Source organism: Eubalaena glacialis, chromosome 15 (assembly GCF_028564815.1).
Source record: "Eubalaena glacialis isolate mEubGla1 chromosome 15, mEubGla1.1.hap2.+ XY, whole genome shotgun sequence".
NCBI classification, from domain to species: domain Eukaryota; kingdom Metazoa; phylum Chordata; class Mammalia; order Artiodactyla; family Balaenidae; genus Eubalaena; species Eubalaena glacialis.
Genome location: NC_083730.1, coordinates 55616665 through 55637222, shown reverse-complemented (window position 1 = coordinate 55637222; position 20558 = coordinate 55616665). Strand labels below are relative to the sequence as shown.

Below are 20558 nucleotides of genomic sequence, written 5' to 3'. Positions count from 1 at the left end.
AAAGGATTTGTTGAGCCAATTTCAAAGATAAAACTTTTATTTACTGCTAATAACATACATCTTAATATTGATTAAATCTTCAAAACATGTAGATGCTTTCTGAAAGGCATCTTACTAACTGTACTTCTTAAAAGTAGTGATCAAATATATAAAATGTGGTATGTCTTACAGCAGATGCTAACTGTTCTTCTGTCATGTCTTCTACAAAGACAGTTTTAGCTGAGGGTTCCTCAGGAAGAGCATCTGCTGACCCCATCATTAGTAACGTCATTCCCTGTTTAAAAAAAAATTAATTTCATGAAAATGCTGAAAAGTTGATCACGTTTATGTCCAATGAAAGAAGCCAAACACAGAAAAACACATGTTGCATGCTTCTATTTGCTAGAAAAGGTAAATCTAGAGAGACACAAGGTGGATTAGTGGTTGCTAGAGCTGAAGGTGGGAATAGGGAGTGTCTTTAAATGGGAACTCATTTCTTTCTGGGGTGATGAAAATATTCCAAAATGAGACTGTGGTGAAGGTTACACAACTCTGTAAATACATTAAAGATCACTGAACTGTTAAAAAAAAAAAAAAAAGTACTAGGGTGGCTGCCTCAGGCCACAGGTCACCTGCTTATCTGAAAAGGAAACTTCTTAGAATGGTGGAACTTCTTTATCTTGACTGTGGTAGTGGTTTCATGACTGTGTAAAGTTAACCAAATTCATCAAACTCTTACACTAAAGTAGGTGAATCTTACTCTCTATATACTATACGTCAATAAAGCTAACAGAAAAAACACGGTCGCAAAGAAAGCCGAGAATGTTTTCAATACTGGAAAGGAGAGAATTCTTCAAATCATCATTAATATTTAGTGGCATCATTTCTCCCCATAACACACTAAGCACTGATAAGATTCTTTCTATAAAAGTCTATTGTGTAAATGTAACAATTATTTACATTTGAATAGAAATATTTTGAAAGCATTGAAATCTCCATTATTAGAAAACATCAAACCAAACATGTAAATTAGTTCAAAATATCTAATTTTATAATTCTACACATTATTAACTTAAGGGAATACTTATATTCAGTACAGATACACCATTCCATACAACAGAAGAACAATGGAGACACTGTCACCCTAAATCTCATAATCCTGAAATGTGAACATCTTATTCAATATCTTTCTGGAAGACACAAACATCTGAGACAAAGACAGAGGGTAGAGAGGTTTAAAAGAAAAAAAAAGGCCAGAAGGAGAGATTTTTTTTTTTTTAAAAAGGACAATAAAATAAAAATACCTAGACGAAGATTAAAATTAGTAAATTAATAAGGTCACCAAACTCATAGTCTTATGAGTACCTATGCTGAAATCCAACAATCTTCATTCTATCACCTATTATTTTTACTTAAACTTTCTATAAGATAATAGCAAAGCAGTACTAAGCCATCACTAAAGAATCTTTTTTAAAAGACAACTGTCGGGCTTCCCTGGTGGCGCAGTGGTTAAGAATCCACCTGCCAATGCAGGGGACAAGGATTCGAGCCCTGGTCTGGGAAGATCCCACATGCCCCGGAGCAACCAACACTGTGCGCCACAACTACTGAGCCTGCGCTCTAGAGCCTGTGAGCCGCAGCTGCTGAGCCCGTGAGCCACAACTACAGAGCCCGTGTGTCACAACTACTGAAGCCCGTGCGCCTAGAGCCTGTGCTCCGCAACAAGAGAAGCCACCGCAGTGAGAAGCCCGCGCACTGCAACGAAGAGTAGCCCCCGCTTGCCACAACTAGAGAAAAGCCCGCATGCAGCAACGAAGACCCAATACAGCCAAAAATAAAATAAATAAAATAAATAAATTTATTAAAAAAAAAAAAGACAACTGTCTCAGGAAAACTGAATATCTGAGGAATATACTAGCAATAGCCAGTTAGAAAATACAATAGAAAAGAAAGAATACCAACAAATATCTAAGAGTAAACATAACAAGAAATATGTAATACTTTAATAAGAAAACTATAAAACTTTACTTAGGGATATTAAAAAACACCTAAAGAAACTGAAGGACACGAAAGATTTCTGGACTAGAAAAATTACTGTAAAGATATGATTCCAAATTATCATATAAATTTAACTAAATTCCTTTCTGAAACTTTACAAAATGTTTCATTCATGTAGCAAATTCATACCCATGACAACAGCTAAGAAATTTCTGAAAAAGAAGAAAGACTAAAAACAACAATACCTTTAAAATTATTAAGAAAATAAATTACAAAATGAAGAATGTTGAGGACAATAATTTAGAAAAAAAATACTTTGAGTTCTCCACCTCATGACATACCACACCCAAAATGAATTACAAATTGAAGATTTAAACGTAAATAAAATGAAACAAATAATTACAAAACATTTAAGTTAATTTTCTAAAAAATCTTACTGTTTTTGGAAGATTTTCTAAAATTGACATAAAAGATGAAAGGACTCATGTCTCTAGTCTCTAACTACATAAATCTTAAAAACTTGCCCATTAGCACAATCAAAATTTTAAAGGACAAACTTAAAAAAAAAAATCACTATATATAGGCACAATAGAAAAACAGGCAATAGAGATAAGTAGAAAGCCAACAAAAAAGGCTTAAAATTAAATTAAATATGCTTCCACCTTAAGAAGCTAGCAGAAGTATATATTAAAATCAAAGTAAAAGGAGGAAATGAAGCAAAGAGGGGAAATCAATAAAATAATAAATGAACAAGCAAAAGTTAACTCTTTGGATGACTGGGGAGAAAAAAAAAAATCAATGAAACTTTACAACCTCTGCCTAGATGATAAAGACAATAAGCAAGAAATCACAATTTGCCAATACGGGGGCTGGGGGAGGGGTGGAACGACAGAACTACAGATTCTAGATTTAAAGGATATCCTGTAAGAGTGTAGTATGACAATCAATCCAACAATTTAAACTAAACAGACCAATTCCTTAAAAGACACTACCAAAACCGGTGTAAAAGAAAATATAACATCTGAATAATCCCACATTTATTAAAGACTCTAGGGGCTTCCCTGGTGGCGCAGTGGTTGAGAATCTGCCTGCCAATGCAGGGGACATGGGTTCAAGCCCTGGTCTGGGAAGATCCCACATGCCGCGGAGCAACTAAGCCCGTGTGCCACAACTACTGAGCCTGCGCGTCTGGGGCCTGTGCTCCGCAACAAGAGAGGCCACGATAGTGAGAGGCCCTCACACCGCGATGAAGAGTGGTCCCTGCTCACCGCAACTAGAGAAAGCCCTCACACAGAAACGAAGACCCAACATAGCCATAAATAAATAAATAAATACATAAAAAAAAAAAAGACTCTAAATTCTGAATTAAAAGTCTTCCCACCAAGAAAGCTCCAAGCCCAGAGAACTTCACTAGATAATTCTATGAGACACTAATATGTGTGTGTGTGTGTGTGTGTGTGTGTGTGTGTATATATATATACACTCTTTCATAAAAGAGGAGAGGTATGAATGCTTCATAACTCATTTTATATGGTCAGCATTATACCGATAGCAAAAATCAAACAAAGACAGTTCAAGAAAACTACAAACCATATCTCTCACAAAGAGACATAAAAATACTTAACAAAATACTACCAATAGAATCCACATTATATAAAAAGGAAAATACATAGTGACCAAGTGTTTTACTATTTCGAAAAAGGCAGTGTAGTTCACCACATTGAGATTAAAGGATTTAAAAAGAAAAATCATTTCAATATATATAGAAAAAGTATTTGCCAAAACTCAACTCCCATTCATGATAACTCTCAGCAAACTAGAAATAGAAGAGAACTTTCCTCAACCTGATGAACATCTGTAAAAAACCTGTAAAACATCTGTAAAAAAGGGACCAAAATTCTACAATGGGCAAAACTACCCTATATATGTGTAACTGTAGTCTCAAAAAAGAGGAAAGAGAAGGACAGACAAAAATATCTAAAGAAATAGCTAAAGATTTTCTAAATTTAATAAAAACTATAAACACACAGATCCAAGAGGTTTAAGCAGAATAAACATAAAGAAAACCTGACCAAAACAAATTGCTGAAAACCAATAATGAGAAAAATCTCAAAAGCACCCAGGGAAAAAAGGACACATTACATGCAGAGGAACAATGATAAGAATGACAGCAACTGTACAGATCAGAAGACATCTTTCAAGTACTGAAAGAGTGTTAATCTAGAATTTAATACCTATCAAAAATGTTTTTCAAAAATGAAATGAAACCAAGAGCTTTTCAGAAAAACAAAAGCAGAGAAAACGCATAGACAGGCTCTGCAAGAAACGTAAAAAGGAAGTTCTTCAGGCAGAAGAAAATGATATCAGATGGCAATTTGGATCTGGATCCAAAGGAAGAGCACCAAAAATGGTAAATATGGGTTTTCTACGTTTTTTAATCTCTTTAAAGGATAAATGACTATTTAAAGCAAAAGTAGCAATGTAGAAAGTAATAATAATAGCAATGTAGTATGGAGTTTCTAACAGGTAGAACTATATGTATGTATGACAACAACAGCACAAAGCAGGTAAATGGAAATACACTGTTGTAATAGTCTTATACTATGCCTGAAATCACTCGTTATAGATACATAATATAAACCCTACAGCAGCAGTTCAAAAACATCAAACATCATCATAGGACCCTTTATACCAACAGTTGGCAAACTTTTCCTATTAAAGGCCATATAATAAATATTTTAGAATTTCTGGGCCACATACCATCTTTGTTGCATATTCTTCGTTGTTTTCAACCCCACCCCTTTAAAAATATAAATATCATTCCTAACTTGCAGGCCTTACAAAAACAGGCTGCAGGCCAGATTTGGCTCAGAGTTCACAGTTTGATGACTCCTGCTTCACGTTCTTAAAAATTGAGAACTTCTGTTATGTAGGTCTTAGCCATCAATATTTACCGTATTAGAAATTAAAACTGAGAAATTTTAATAATATTCATTCAAAAACAATAAACCCACTTAATGTTAAGATAATTAACATTTTTATGAAAGATAATTATATTCTCAAAACAAAACTAGTGAAGACTGATATTGTTTTACATTTTTTCAAATGTCTTTAATGTTTGGCTTAAGAGAAAACAGTGGATTTTCATATTTGTTTCTGTATTCAATCTGCTGCAGTTATCACATGTCCCACAACCTCTGAAAAATTACTGTACATACATAATCAACAATAGAAAAGGCAAATAAAATCTTAATGTCAACATGAAAATACGTTTTTTAAATATGAAAACAGTTTTGATCTCAAGGATCCCTTGAAAGAGTCCTGGGTACTGCCTGGAGTTCCCGGGATACACTCAGAGAACTGCTAACCTAGAGAAATCGTTAAAACTCTGGGGATGGAGGGGAGAATGGAAAATGACTGTTAATGAACACAGGGTTTCTTTTTGGATAATGATATGTTTAAAACTAGACAGTGTTGACGGTTGCACAACTCTATGAATATAGCAGAACACACTGAAATGAACATTTTAAAGTGCTGAATTTCACAGTCAGTGAATTTTCTCAGAAAACTTATTATAAAAGCATAAATAACAAAACAGAGATAAAGCAAAGGCAGAGATCAACACAAAATTAAAAATAATAGAAAAGAAGGCAGCAAAAGAAAATATGAGACAGAAAACAAATAGCAAGATGGTAAATTAAACCCAAACATGTGGATAATAACATTGAACATAAGTGGTCTAAAGGTTCCAATTACAAAGTAGAGATTGGAAGACTGGATAAAAAAGCAAGACCCAAGTATATGCTAACCTAAAAAAATCCATTTTAAACATAAAGACACAGATGGATTAAAAGCAAAAGGATGGGAAAATACATGAAATGCAAATAATTAAAAGAAATATGGTGTAGCTTTATTAAAATCAAAGTAAAACTGAGAGCAAAGAATATTACCAGGGATAAAGAGGAACAGTTCATTGTGAAGAGAGGTCAATTCATCAAGATTTAACGATCCTATATATGCATGAACCTAATAACAGAACTTCAAAATACACAAAACAAAACTGATACAACTGAAAGGAGATATAATCAAATCCACAATAACAGTTGGAGATTATGACACACTTGATAAAAGAAGTAGACAGGGCTTCCCTGGTGGCGCAGTGGTTAAGAATCCACCTGCCAATGCAGGGGACACAGGTCCGAGCCCTGGTCCCGGAAGATTCCACATGCCGTGGAGCAAACTAAGCCTGTGCGCCACAACTACTGAGCCCACACGCCACAACTACTGAAGCCTGCGCGCCTAGAGCCTGTGTTCCGCAACAAGAGAAGCCACCACAATGAGAAGCCCGCGCACCGCAACAAAGAGTAGCCTCCGCTCACCACAACTAGAGAAAGCCCGCGCCCAGCAACGAAGACCCAATGCAGCCAAAAATAAATAAGTAAAATAATTCAAAAAAAAAAAAAAAAAAAGGTAATGGGTTTGCTATTGCTACTTTTAAATGAATAATATGTCTAATTTCTAATACAATAAATATCGACGTAACCCATATATATGAAATTCTTTGGGGTTTAAAAATAATTTTTTTAAAATTTTATTTATTTATTTATTTATTTATTTATTTATTTATTTATTTTATTTATTTATTTATGGCTGTGTTGGGTCTTCGTTTCTGTGCGAGGGCTTTCTCTAGTTGTGGCAAGCGGGGGCCACTCTTCATCGCGACGCGCGGGCCTCTCACCATCGCGGCCTCTCTTGTTGCGGAGCACAGGCTCCAGACGCGCAGGCTCAGTAGTTGTGGCTCACGGGCCCAGCTGCTCCGCGGCATGTGGGATCTTCCCAGACCAGGGCTCGAACCCGTGTCCCCTGCATTGGCAGGCAGATTCTCAACCACTGCGCCACCAGGGAAGCCCCTAAAAATAATTTTTGAGAGTGTAAAGAGGTCACAAAGACCAAGAAATCTGAGAACTGCACATGCCAAAAATGCAAGGTTTAATAGTTAAAAATCAATGAGCCTAGCCAGATTACCAGAATAAAAGAAAAATCGTATGATCCTTTTAATAAGAAGCAGAAAAGCACTTAAAATTCAACAGCCATTCATAACTTAAAAGGTCTTAGTGAACTAGGAAATGACAAAAGATGTCCACTCCCACCACTTTCTAGTCAACACTGTATTAGAAGTCCTAGCCAGTAAAGTAAGGCAAAAAAAGAAATAGCAGCCATAAAGACTGGAAAGGGAAAAGTAAAACTGCCTCTATTTGCAGAGAGCATGCTTACGTACATAGAAAACCCAATGGATTCTACAAAAAAACTACTGGAACTAGAAAGTGAATTTGGCAAGGTCACAGGTTAAAAATAAACTGTATTTTTATAATCTAGCCATGAACACTGGAAAACAAAATTTTTTTTTAAGTATCATTAAATAGCCAAGAAATGTTAAGTTCCAGAATCTAACAAAAACCGTGCAAGCTCTCTATACTGAAAAATTATAAAACTGAGCTAAGAGAAATGGAGAAGTACACCTTATTTAAGGATTTCAGTACTCAATACCTTTAAGATGTTCATTCTCCCCAAACTGAACTACAGATTCAATGCAACCTAAACAAAATTCCAGGAGTCCATTTGTAGGAGTTGACTAATTCTAAAATTATAAGGAAATGCAAAGGAGCTAAAATATTCCTGAGGAAACAGAAAAAGCTGGAGAACTTACACTATCTTATTTCAAGACTTATTATAAAGCTTTAGTAATCAAGACCATGTGGTACTAGTATAAGGTTAATCAAATATATCAATGAAACAAGAGTCCAAAAATAGACCAACAACTGATTTTCAAGAAAGACTCTGACATAAATCAATGAGAAAAGGAAAATATTTTCAACAGATGGTGCTGGAACAACTGGATATACAGACAGAAAAAAAGGCATTTGGAATACATTTTGTGTAATAATTAGGGAACTGCATTATAACTAGTGTTCTTAAATAATACTTACATTTTTTATTTTGATGTTTCCCCAATCATCATCCTGTTTTAAAGACAAATAATAAACATTTAACCACCCCCATATAATCCAAACATAATCTAAAAATCAACTAATTTTAGATTTCTACTTCAAAATAGAAATTGTCTATATGCAGATTTTACTTAAAATTACTGTAATCAAAAGTATTTTTTAAAAAACAAAAAACAAATGCAGTCCTAAAACTAGTAAGTCTAACAATTGTTCAAACTACATAAGAACAATCTAAAAGACAGTAAACTTGGCAGCACCAAAAGTACTGAAACACTTGACTGATGACAAATGACAGATGCTAATTTTTTGCATATTTGGAACCAGCAGAGCTAATAACTAGCATATGTTTGACAAGAATAAAGAATAACTTCAGAAATGAAATAAGGTCTACATAATTAGGGTGATTATATAATTAATCACCCAAATCAAGAGACTCTTGAGAATGAAAGTGCTATTAAAAATTATACCAGGAGAGTAAACAAGACTACCCAAGGCAAACTAACCCTTAACAGTATTTGCTGCATCCACAAATGTTTCTGAAGTCCTACATTTCACATCTATGAATCAATTAACAAATACTTTGACTTCAGTATGTTCAATTTAAATCAAGTTTTTTTTGAAATGCCATGATTGGTCCACAGATATTTTGGCAGCTAAAAGCCCTTCCCTTCAGAGGACAGTCAGTTCCATATCACTCCTTCCTTTTTACCGAAAGTACCAGGCACTCAATACACCTCCCTTTGGTGGTGCCACTATTTCTTTTTGGGCATCCTGCTTCAAAGTAGAACACTAAGTTTCTAAATGCCCTTCTCAGTTTAAGGGCTATTACTGCTAATCATAAGGAATGACAACTATAAATGTCTCCTCAAATAATGCCTCCTCCTACTTATCCAAGGTCACACAAAGCTGGGAAATGAACCCAGATCTGCTTGACTTGTAAATCACATGTTCTTTTGGTGCCTTACTATATGTTACTTAAGCCTCTCTGATGCTCAGTAAAATATGTAAAATACATTTACTTTCCTCATTTTTAATATACATACAGTTGAAAATTAAAGAAAACAAAAGCCTGGCACAGAATAAGTATTCAGTTAAGTGGTAGCTATTAGTCATAGCTTCATTTAATTAACATTTTTCTGTAATTCTCCACAGTATACCACCAGTACACAGCTCAGCACAAATTACATTACCAAGTTCACTAATGACCAAAAGCTCATACTGCAACTTGAGGGGAAACAATGTTTCTTCACCAAAATCTGTTTTATGGCCCAGATAACAGGGGTAGCCAATCCTTATCTCTAAAGTTAATTAGAGCTCTTTAGCATTTCACATCTAACTCTTGAAGAAAGTGTATTTTAAAAACTATACTTATATAGTATTACAAACAATAATAAAGAAAATACCTTCACATCTTTTCTGTGGCCCTTCATCAATGATACTGGTAAGCTTGGACTCTTAACTGTAATCAATGTGATCATTCCAAGGGAACTAAAGGAAAACTTAAATTCCCTCTCTTTTTAAACGAAAATTTCTTTCCTCCCATCTCCAGGCAGGTGTTAGACAGTGATTACTTCTATGAGAAAGGGGCTCTTTTTAATGGTAGGATGCAAGAAAGGCCAAAGGAAAAATTAACAGTTTTCCAGTATTCCAGAACCAGGGCCTTAGTAAATTTGGTACATTCGCATGTATATACAAAAACACATTGTGTGGTAGCCTTTAAAAAATAAATTTACCATACTGTTCCATATTTTTAACAGAGATAAAATTTCTAACCCCATAACTGAAAATTACTAAGGAAATACAAATAGACTTTTTTAGTCTATACAAAATGAAATACTTTTAACACACCTTCATAAGAAAAAAATTCAAACACAGATAAATGGAAAGTGCTCCAGTCCCCTGACCCCCAGAGATAATCATTGATAAAATGCATTTTAAAATAAAAATTTTAATGATGCTTTACAATATAGTGTTTTGAAATGGCTACAATGTTCCTTCCTTAAACTAACATGAATAAGAGTTTTAATACCATAGACTATATACTCTCACCAAATAAAAAATACCTTAAATGCTACATTTTCTGGTGCCAGTTATTTTCACTAGTACATAATGAAAATCTGGACTAAATTTTACCTTCAATGTTCCTCCTTTCACCATAACCTTCTGTCTGGCCGGCTGGACTCCAGTCAGTGCAAAAAGCTGAGCCTTGAACACCATCGGAGGTTCATCAGTATTCAATTCTACACCTTCAAATTTCTCCTTTCCCCATTTCACAGTAACTGCAAACAAACCATAATTTTTTTTTTATTTTACAAAATAACAAGACTTAAGATTTAGAAGATCCTTAGGGAACTATTAGGCTAGTTCTTGAAAGCCAAACTATGTCATTAATCTTTTTACACACCTAATGCCTACCAAATCAGGAGTGAAGTGAATGCAATAGATCTTGGATAAAATTTAACTGGATCTAATCCAACTTCTCATTTGATAAATAAGGAAACTGAGACTTAAAACAAGCTGATTGATTAATGTCACAAAACTAGTCAGTAAATATTCAGGGCTTCTGAATCCTACTCCAATAATATCTGCAAAATATGACCACACTGAAATACTTCCCAGGATAAAGTTCAGACTTCAGAATGTGTTTATTTAAACAACCATTAAAATCAGTTGAATATTACATACTGCTGAAATAGAGAGGGGAAACTTGAAAGGCTAGAATATTTTGAGAAGAAAAAATATTCTTGGGAAAATAAAGCACACTGAAAACAGGTTAAGGAATATAGGTTCTGGATTATAGGAAGAAAGGTGTGGAAGAACTGAAAGGTCTGCCTCCTGAGCAAGAGGTGCTCAAATATTAAGAAGAATCCAAAAATATAGCTAAATCATTAAAAATTATAGAAATCCTACTTCACAGCCATTCAGATGGCTACAACAACAACAACAAAACCACAGAAAATAACAAGTGTTGGCAGGGATGTGGGGAAATTGGAACCCTTGTGCATTGCTCTAGGAATATAAAAATGGTACCACCACTGTGACAGAAAGTATGGTGGTTCCTCAAAAATCAGGCACAGAATTACTACTATGTGATCCAGCAATTCCATTTCTAGGTATATACCCAAAAGTATGGCAACCAGGGAATCAAACTGATATTTGTATACCCATGTTCCTACAGCATTATTTCACAATAGCCTAGAAATGGGAGCAACCCAAGTGCCCATCAACAGTGGTATATACATACAAATGGACATTAATCAGCCTTAAAAAAATAATGAAATTCTGACACATTCTACCACATGGATGAACCTTGGAGACATTATGCTAAGTGACACAAGCCAGTCACAAAAGGACAAATACTGTATGATTCTACTTATGTGAGGTACCTAGAGTGGTCAAATTCCTAGAGACAGAAAGAACAATGGGGGTTGCCAGGAGGCTGGGGGAAATGGAAATAGGGGTACAGAGTTTCAGTTTAGGAACAGGAAGAATTTCCAGAGGTGGGTGGTGATGACGGCTGCACAGCGATGTGAATGTACTCAATGTTAAAAACTGTACACTTAAAAATGTTTAAAACTACACTTTATGTTACATATATTTTACCACAATAAAAAAATTTCAATCAATCTCATAAAATAGGCAACTTTTGAAATATGTTAACATAAATAAACTAGGGAATTCCCTGGCGGTCCAGTGGTTAGGACTCCATGCTTTCACTGCCCAAGGCCTGGTTTCAATCCCTGGTCAGGGAACTAAGATCCCACAAGCCGTACAGCACAGCCAAAAATAAATAAATAAATAAATAAACTAACTCACTCAAGGATGTACATAGTTTTTTCCACTGAAAACTTTATACCTACTCAAAATGAGACTCCCATAATTAATAGTTGTCTAATTTCTGATTACTAAAACCAGAATATAAAAAAGTGACCCTGACTCCAAATCCCTATTCTTTCACTAGTTCAATTAACGTGTTAGCGTTCATTCAATAAGCCCAGTTACAAGGATTAGGAAGACTCTCTGTGAACTTACAGTTTAATAAAGGAGAGAGGAAAAAAGGTTAAAATAATTAACAATACAATATAAATACTACAAATGCTAGAGGAGCACAGTGGAATGCTTCATGAGGGAGGAAGGATTCTCCGGAGAAAGTGTTAACTGTGAGTTACCACTATCAACTTTGAGTCTCAAAGAAAAAATTAGGTGTTAGCCAGAGAATAAGAATAAAAGCATTGCTGGAAAAGACACTCAAAAGCATAAAGCAGCATGGTGTCCTCTGAGATACAAGTAATTCCCAGAGTGAAGGGGAAGCAGCTGAAAAAGGAGAAACTGACCAAAGATCAAGTCAGGGAAGATAACATAAGTCATGTTAAAACATACAGGCTTTAGGTTGTACAAAATGTGCAAACCCTGAAAGGTTTTCATAAAGGCCACTTTGGTCTGGTTTGAACATTAGAACACTCTAGCAGCAGCAGAGAAAATATTGGTTTGAAGGGGGAACGACTACAATCATTGAGACAAACCAGAAACATATAACAATAGTACAAACAAAAGAGAGAGGACTAAATCAAAACAGTATTAGAAATAATGAAGACGAAATCTATAATTTATTTAGCTGTTTCACCATGGGCAAGTTAAACTTTTTGCTTACCCATAAACCAGGGGTTCCCAACCCCGGGGCCACGGACCATACCAGACCATGGTCTGTTAGGAACTGGGCCACACAACAGGAGGTGAGCAGCGGGCGAGGGAGAGAAGCTTCATCTGTATTTACAGCTGCTCCCCATCGCTTGCGTTACCGCCTGAGCTCCGCCTCCTGTCAGATCATTGGCAGCATTAGATTCTCATAGGAGCACGAACCCTACAGTGAACTGCGCATGCGAGGGATCTAGGTTGCTTGCTCCTTATGAGAATCTAATGCCTGATGATCTGAGGTGGAGCTGAGGCGGTGATGCTAGTGCTAGGGAGTGGCTGCAAATACAGATTATCATTAGCAGACAGATCTGACTGCACAGAGACCATAATAAATCAATTGCTTGCAGACTCATATCAAAACCCTATCAGTGAGTGGGAAGTGAAAACAAGCTCAGGGCTCCCGTTGATTCTGCATTATGGTGAGTTGTATAATTATTTCATTATATATTACAATGTAGTAATAATAGAAATAAACTGCACAATAAATGTAATGTGCTTGTATCATCCCGAAACCATTCCCCCCCGACCCCTCCCCGGGACTGTGGAAAACCTGTCTTCCACGAAACTGGTCTCTGGTGCCAAAAAGGTTGAGGACCGCTGCCATAAAGGAGAATTATACTAGTACCACGGGACTATGTTGAAAATTAAAACAAAGCAACATGTATAAAAAACATTAGCTTTGTACCAGACAAAAAAAGTGTTCGCTAATTTTTACAGCACTTATTCTTTACCACATAAGTGTCTGGATGTTTAATTTTCTATAAAAACTTATGATACTTAAGATGTTCTTGTTTTAATATAGGGCTTTTTGCAGAATCTGAAAATACAGATTCTCAATATGGAGATGTCAAAGGAAGAAACCTTAGAAATCTACTTCAATTCCCTCATTTTGGAAATGAGGAAAAGATCTGATTAAATATTTAAGATGGAACTCAATTTCTAAGATAGAAAGTCTGGTGAGTACAGGCATTTTTTGACGGGAACAAACTACCTGTGTGTGTTTAAGTATTAGCATACACAGATTATTTACCGCCATTACTTAATTAATGCCCCTTAAATTCTATATTGCATAAATAGAATATTTCAAGTACCATTCTACTGTTCCATTGTTGTGGCCTTAGAAAAAGAGGTTGAGCAATCATTATTAAAGCATTTGGGGACACACAGTTTTGAGGGCATTAGCCTGCTGTGGCCCCCTTTACCTGGCAAAGCAATAAAGCTATTCTTTTATACTTCACCCAAAAAAACAAAAAAAAAGTCATTATTAAAGCATTCAAGATTCTAGAACATCAAGAATCCATGTCGAGTTTAAACATTATTCTTTGGTTTGATGTCATTCTTTGAAAACACTGAATCTTCAATAAAGGAATTATGATAGAGTGTCAAGGATGGCCAATGAATCACACATCCATGGCCAACTGGAGCCACCACATACACTTTAGGGGCCATTTTGAATTACACTAGGAGACAGCAAGGTCCATTAACTCAGTAAAAACATGATCCTTGGCCAACACCCTGGACTGCCATCACGCAAAAAAAAACCTGTCAAACGCCAATCAAAAGGAAATGATACCCGCAGACATTTGTATTCCTTTACCTCTCAAAGCTAACACTGTGCTTCGGACACAGAAACACAAAACAGTGTTTGATGAAATGAAAACGAAGCAAAAAGCTCGCAATCTGCCTCGGGATAAAACTGAAATTGGTACAAACGGGGTGGTGGCAGCAAGGGGTAAGCGAAGGGAGACTATGGAGGGAAACCCCCAGAACGAGGAAGGAAGGCTTAACCTCACATTCCTGGTCCCTCCATCACTCCCTTACCGAGGCTTCCCCTCCTGGCCGCTCCCTTCCACGGCTACCACTGAAGAGGCCCAGGAAATGCCACTGCACCTCCAGCCTGGTCCCTGCTGCCCCGGGACACAACCTCACCCTACCCCGCACGCGAGAACAGAGACAGAACTATTCTGCAGAGTCACCACTCGGAGGGGCGGACGCTCGCTGCTTCCCCACCTCCCCTCCGGCTCCCACCCCACCCACGCGGCGGCCCAGGAGGGGCACGGCTCCCTCGCGTTGCAGGGCCCGGAACTCGCAGGGAGAGAGAAAGGGGCCAGGGTCCCCTCCACGCCGTGGAATCCCCGCCCCGTGCTCAGCGGGGCGCCCGCCCTGCAGGCCAGGCCTACACAGAGGCCTAGCCCCGGGCGGGACTGCGGGGCACGAGACGAGGAGGGCGCTCACCGGAGTAGAGCGGCATGGCGGGGCGCGCTAGGAGGCGGCGGCGGCGCAGGAAGGCTGGGCCTGGCAAGGGCGGCGAAAGGAAAGGGCCGCGAAGAAGCTGTGGCGGCGGCCGATGCGGAGGCGCGGTGGTGGCGGCAGACACGGTACGACGAGAGCCTCATTCAAACCGGCCACTGGCGATGACGCAGTAACACGCCGTCCGCCAGCCGAGCCACCGGGCGACTGCGGGGAGGAGGCAAGGCGGGGCCTGCGGGTGGAGAGACAAGGGAGGTGGGAGCGGCCGGGAGAGGCGGGGCGCCCGGGGCCCCTGCGCCTCACAGGTGCGCGCCTGCGCACTGCACACCGCCTGCGCCCACCGGCTCCCAGCCCCGCCCCGCCCCGCCCGGCTGCAGACACAGTGGGAACCTAGTGTGCCAGCGGCAGCTTCTTAGGAGGTCGTTCACCCCTGTTTCCAAACGGTGGGGCAGTACGAGCTGGGGCTTTTTTCTCTCTGCTAATGTAGGCTGGAGAAGAACCTTGCTCCGCCCCTCAACTTGGTCTACTTATTAATGAAAATGTCTAGCCCTCCCAGGATTTTGCAACAAAAATAAACATCAAAATGATCTGAATATTTCAGAGATAGGTCTGTCTTGGTTGTAATGTATTACTGCTGTTTCTAACACCTGTTCGGACCCTAGGTTGGCTCTAGTAAAGGAGTAGGTACAGCGCCCTTGACTGCCCCGTGGAAGTTACGTGCAGCCCTCCACTTAATTGTCTTGGACCTGTTTCCTCAGCCTGGTAAATGAGGAAGCTAGACTGGAAGGTTTCTGAGGGCTTTTTCAAACTCTAAATTGTCACGGCTGAGATCCGTTTAAAACTTTCTAGATGAGTTAGAAAGGAAATAGAACCTGTAAATGAACGAAGGAATTTCGAAAACGTGGAAATTAAAATTGAAGTGTTTCTTGCCTAATGTAGAGGTTTTATAATGATCACCTATACTGCAAAAGAGGAGTTGAAACTGTCCCTATTTCAAAACTAAAATTCTCCATATTTTAAAACAGTACAGCCCATAGGAGAGTGAGTTTTATCAGTCTACATCAGGAGTCTTACTCACCCTTCACTGCTTCATTATTCAAGGCCTATCATAAAAATATAATCCAAAATGTGACCAAAATAACACAAAGATACGCAGAACGTTATTTAAAGTAATATGTGTAATATTAAGTGAAAATAGTATATCGGATTTATGCAGTACATAAAACCATTGTTCATAGATTCAGACTTTTAATTTTTTTAACATCTTTATTAGAGTATAATTGCTTTACAATGGTGTGTCAGTTTCTGCTTTATAACAAAGTGAATCAGTTATACATATACATATGTCCCCATATCTCTTCCCTCTTGCATCTCCCTCCCTCCCACCCTCCCTATCCCACCCCAGACTTCTTTAATTGAAGTATAGGTGATTTAAAAGTTGCGTTAGGGACTTCCCTGGTGGCGCAGTGGTTAAGAATCCACCTGACAATGCAGGGAACATGGGTTCGATCCCTGGTCTGGGAAGATCCCATATGCCGCAGAACAACTAAGCCAGTGTGCCGCAACTACTGAGCCTGCGCTCTAGAGCCTGCGTGCCACAACTACTGAAGCCCACATACCTAGAGCCTGTGCTCCGCAACAGAGAAGCCACCGCAGTGAGAAGCCTGCGCACTGCAACGAAGAGTAGCCCCCGCTCGCCGCAACTATAGAAAGACAGCGTGCAGCAGCGAAGACCCAACGCAGCCAAAAATATTAAAAAATAATAAAAAATAAAAGTTGTGTTAGTTTCAGGTGTACAGAAAAGTGATTCTATATATATATTCTATATTCTATATATATTTTCAGAATATATATACACTTTTTCACATTATTTTCCAGTGTAGGTTATTACAAGGTATTGAATATACTTCTCTGTACTATACAGTGAGTCCTTGTTGTTTATTTTATGAATAGTAGTATCTGTTCATCTCAAACTCCTAATTTTTCCCTCCCCCCCACTTTCCGCTTTGGTAACCATATATTTGTTTTCTATGTCTGTGAGTCTATTTCTGTTTTGTAAAGAAGTTCACTTGTATCATTTTTTAAGATTCCACTTATAAGTGATATCATATGATATTTGTCTTTCTCTGACTTAGTATAATAATCTCTAGGTTCATCCATGTTGCTGCAAATGGCATTATTTCATTCTATTTTATGGCTGAGTAGTATTCCATTGTATATGTATACCACATCTTCTTTAACCATTCATCCGTTGATGGATATATAGGTTGCTACCATATCTTGGCTATTGTAAATAGTGCTGCTATGAACATGGTGCATGTATTATCTTTTTTCTCCAGATATATGCCCAGGACTGGGATTGCATGATCATACAGTAAGTCTATTTTTAGCTTTTTACGGAACCTCCATACTGTTCTCCATAGACTGCACCAATTTACACTCCCACCAACAGTGCAGGAGGGTTCTCTTTTCTTTACGCCCTCTTTAGCATTTATTATTTGTAGAATTTTTGATGATGGCCATTCTGACCATCATGAGGGAATAATACCTCATTGTAGTTTTGATTTGCATTTCTCTAATAATTAGTGATGTTGAGCATCTTTTCATGTGCCTGTTGGCCATCTGTATGTCTTCTTTGGAGAAATGTCTATTTAGGTCTTTTGCCCATTTTTTGATTGGGTTGTATTTTTGATATTGAGCTGTATCAGCTGTTTGTATATTTTGGAAATTAATCCCTTGCTGGTAACATCATTTGCAAATATTTTCTCCCATTCTGTAGGTTTTCTTTGTGGTTTGTTTGTGGTTTCCTTTGCTGTGCAAAAGCTTTTAAGTTTAATTAGGTCTCATTTGTTTATTTCCATTACTCTAGGAGACAGATCCAAAAAACTATTGCTGTGATTTATGTCAAAGAGCATTCTGCCTATGCTTTCCTTTAGGAGTTTTATAGTATCTGGTCTTACATTTAGGTCTTTAATCCATTTGAAGTTTATTTATTTTAATTTATTTTATTTATTTTTGGCTGCGTTGGGTCTTCGTTGCTGCACGCGGGCTTTCTTTAGTTGTGGCGAGCGGGGGCCACTCTTCGTTGTGGTATGCAGGCTTCTTATTGAGGTGGCTTCTCTTGTTGCAGAACACGGGCTTTAGGTGCGCAGGCTTCAGCAGTTGTGGCTTGCAGGCTCTAGAATGCAGGCTCAGTAGTTGTGGTGCACAGGCTTTGTTGCTCCACGGCATGTGGGATCTTCCCAGACCAGGGCTCGAACCTGTGTCCCCTGCATCAGCAGGCGGATTCTTAACCACTGCGCCACCAGTGAAGCCCCATTTTAAGTTTATTTTTGTGTATGGTGTTAGAGAATGTTCTAATTTTATTCTTTTACATGTAGCTATCCAGCTTTCCCAGCACCACTTCTTGAAGAGGATATCTTTTCTCCATTGTATATTCTTGCCTCCTCTGTCAAAGATTAATTGACCGTAGGTGTGTGGGTTTATTTCTGGGCTCTCTGTTCTGTTCCATTGATCCATCTGTCTGTTTTTGTGCAATACTACACTGTTTTGATTACCATAGCTTTGTAGTGTTATCAGAAATCTGAGAGTATTATGCCTCCAGCTTTGTTCTGTGCCCTCAGAATTGCTTTGGCAATTCTGGCTCTTTTGTGGTTCCATATACATTTTAGGATTACTTGTTCTAGTTCTGTGGAAAATGTTATGGGTAATTTGATAGGATCATGTTAAATCTGTAGATTGCTTTGGGTAGTATGGCCATTTTAACTATATTAATTCTTTCAATCCAAGAGCATGGGATATCGTCCCATTTCTTTGAATCATCTTCAGTTTTCTTTATCAGTGTTTTGTAGTTCTCAATGTGCAAGTCTTTTACCTCATTGGTCAGGTTTATTCCCAGTTTTTTGTTTTGTTTCGTTTGATGTGATTTTAAAAAGCAATTTTTTTTTTTTTTTACTTTTTCTTTCTGATATTTCATTGTTAGTGTAAAGAAATGCAAAAGATTTCTGTATGTTAATCTTGTATCCTGCTACCTTGCTGAATTCATTTATCATTTCTAATTGTTTTTGTGTGGAATCTTTAGGGTTTTCTGTATAGAGTATCATGTCATCTGCATATAATGACAATTTTACCTCTTTCTATTGGATGCCTTTTATTTCTTTTTCTTCTAGGTTTGCTGTGGCTAGGATTTCCAATACTATGTTGAATAGAAGTGGTGAGAGTAGGCATCCTTGTCTTGTCCCAGAATTTAGCAGGAAGGCTTTCAGCTTTTCACCGTTGAGTATTTTGTCGGATGTGAGTTTGTCATAAATAGCTTTTATTATGCTGAGATTTGTTCCCTCTATATACCCACTTTGGTGAGTTTTTAATCATGAATGGATGTTGAATTTTTATCAAATGCTTTTTCTGCATCTATTGAGATGATCATGCGGTTTTTGTCTTTTCTTTTGTTGATGTGCTGTAACTGATTGATTTGTGTATACTGAACCATCCCTGTGACCCTGGGATGAATCCAACTTGATTGGGGGTATGATCCTTTCCATGTGTTGTTGGATTTGGTTTACGATTCAGACTTGTTTTGAATCTCATTATTACTAGCTGTGTCACCTCTGAGCCCAGTTTCCTGATCTATAAAATGGAGATAAGGCTTCCCTGGTGGCGCAGTGGTTGAGAATCTGCCTGCCAATGCAGGGGACACAGGTTCGAGCCCTGGTCTGGGAAGATCCCACATGCCGCGGAGCAACTGGGCCCGTGAGCCACAACTACTGAGCCTGCGCCTCTGGAGCGTGTGCTCCGCAACAAGAGAGGCCGCGATAGTGTGAGGCCCGCGCACTGTGATGAAGAGTGGCCCCCGCTTGCCGCAACTAGAGAAAGCCCTTGCACAGAAATGAAAACCCAACACAGCCATAAATAAATAAATAAAATTAAAAAAAAAAATACAGGTGAACAAAGTCTGGAGATCTATACCAGAAAGTAGACAGGGCTTATCTCTCAGTGGTGAATTGGGTGAGTTTAGTTTAAAAAAAAAAAAAAAAAAAAATGGAGATAAAATGTCTACATTATAGGATTGTTGCGAGGATGAAATAAGATCCTGTATAGAAGATACTTAGCACAGTGCATTGCACATAGTGTACAATAAATGGTAGCTATTACAGATTACACAATAAAAACTTGAGAGGGATTTTGTAGGGTGTGGCTCGAGTAGAGGACTATGGGTAGCTTTATTCTCTATTTTCCAAATGTTCAGTAATATAGTTCTATAAAATATATCTTTAAAAATATACTGGATAGGTCCTCAGTGGGACACTCTTTGCTGCCCTGTGAAGTTGACAGTAAGGGAGGCCTAAAGATGGAAGGATGCCAGTGCTTATCATATACTGTCTCTCATTGCACCCTGTGCTTTCCCTCTAGCAACTTTCATCATATGAATATTTCTTTAACGTCTGTATTCCCCCGACCAAACTAGAAACAGGAATTGTGGCTATCTGGCAGGCACTCTGGAATTATTTGATGCTGTGAGAACTGGAATGTGAGAGAAAACTATTTTGAGCTTACTCGTTGTATACATGACCAGGGAGTCTTCTAGACTAACTTTGTTTTCAACATACACACCCCCAACTTTTGGTACAA

At 38.0% G+C, this 20558-nt stretch overlaps 1 protein-coding gene across 2 annotated transcripts in view; it reads right to left on the bottom strand.

Moving 5' to 3' along the window:
• USP14 (ubiquitin specific peptidase 14) overlaps positions 1-15122 on the bottom strand; it is a 45969-nt gene extending 30847 nt beyond the window's left edge. For both annotated transcript variants that reach the window (XM_061170282.1, XM_061170283.1), the window contains exons 1-4: positions 14916-15122; positions 10119-10264; positions 7965-7997; positions 170-274 (exon numbers count right to left, since the gene is read on the bottom strand). In XM_061170282.1, coding sequence (XP_061026265.1) covers positions 170-274; positions 7965-7997; positions 10119-10264; positions 14916-14931 — 300 coding nt within the window. In that variant the 5' untranslated portion in view covers positions 14932-15122. The remainder of the gene's footprint in view (positions 1-169; positions 275-7964; positions 7998-10118; positions 10265-14915) is intronic.
• Between the last annotated feature and the right edge of the window lie 5436 nt (positions 15123-20558).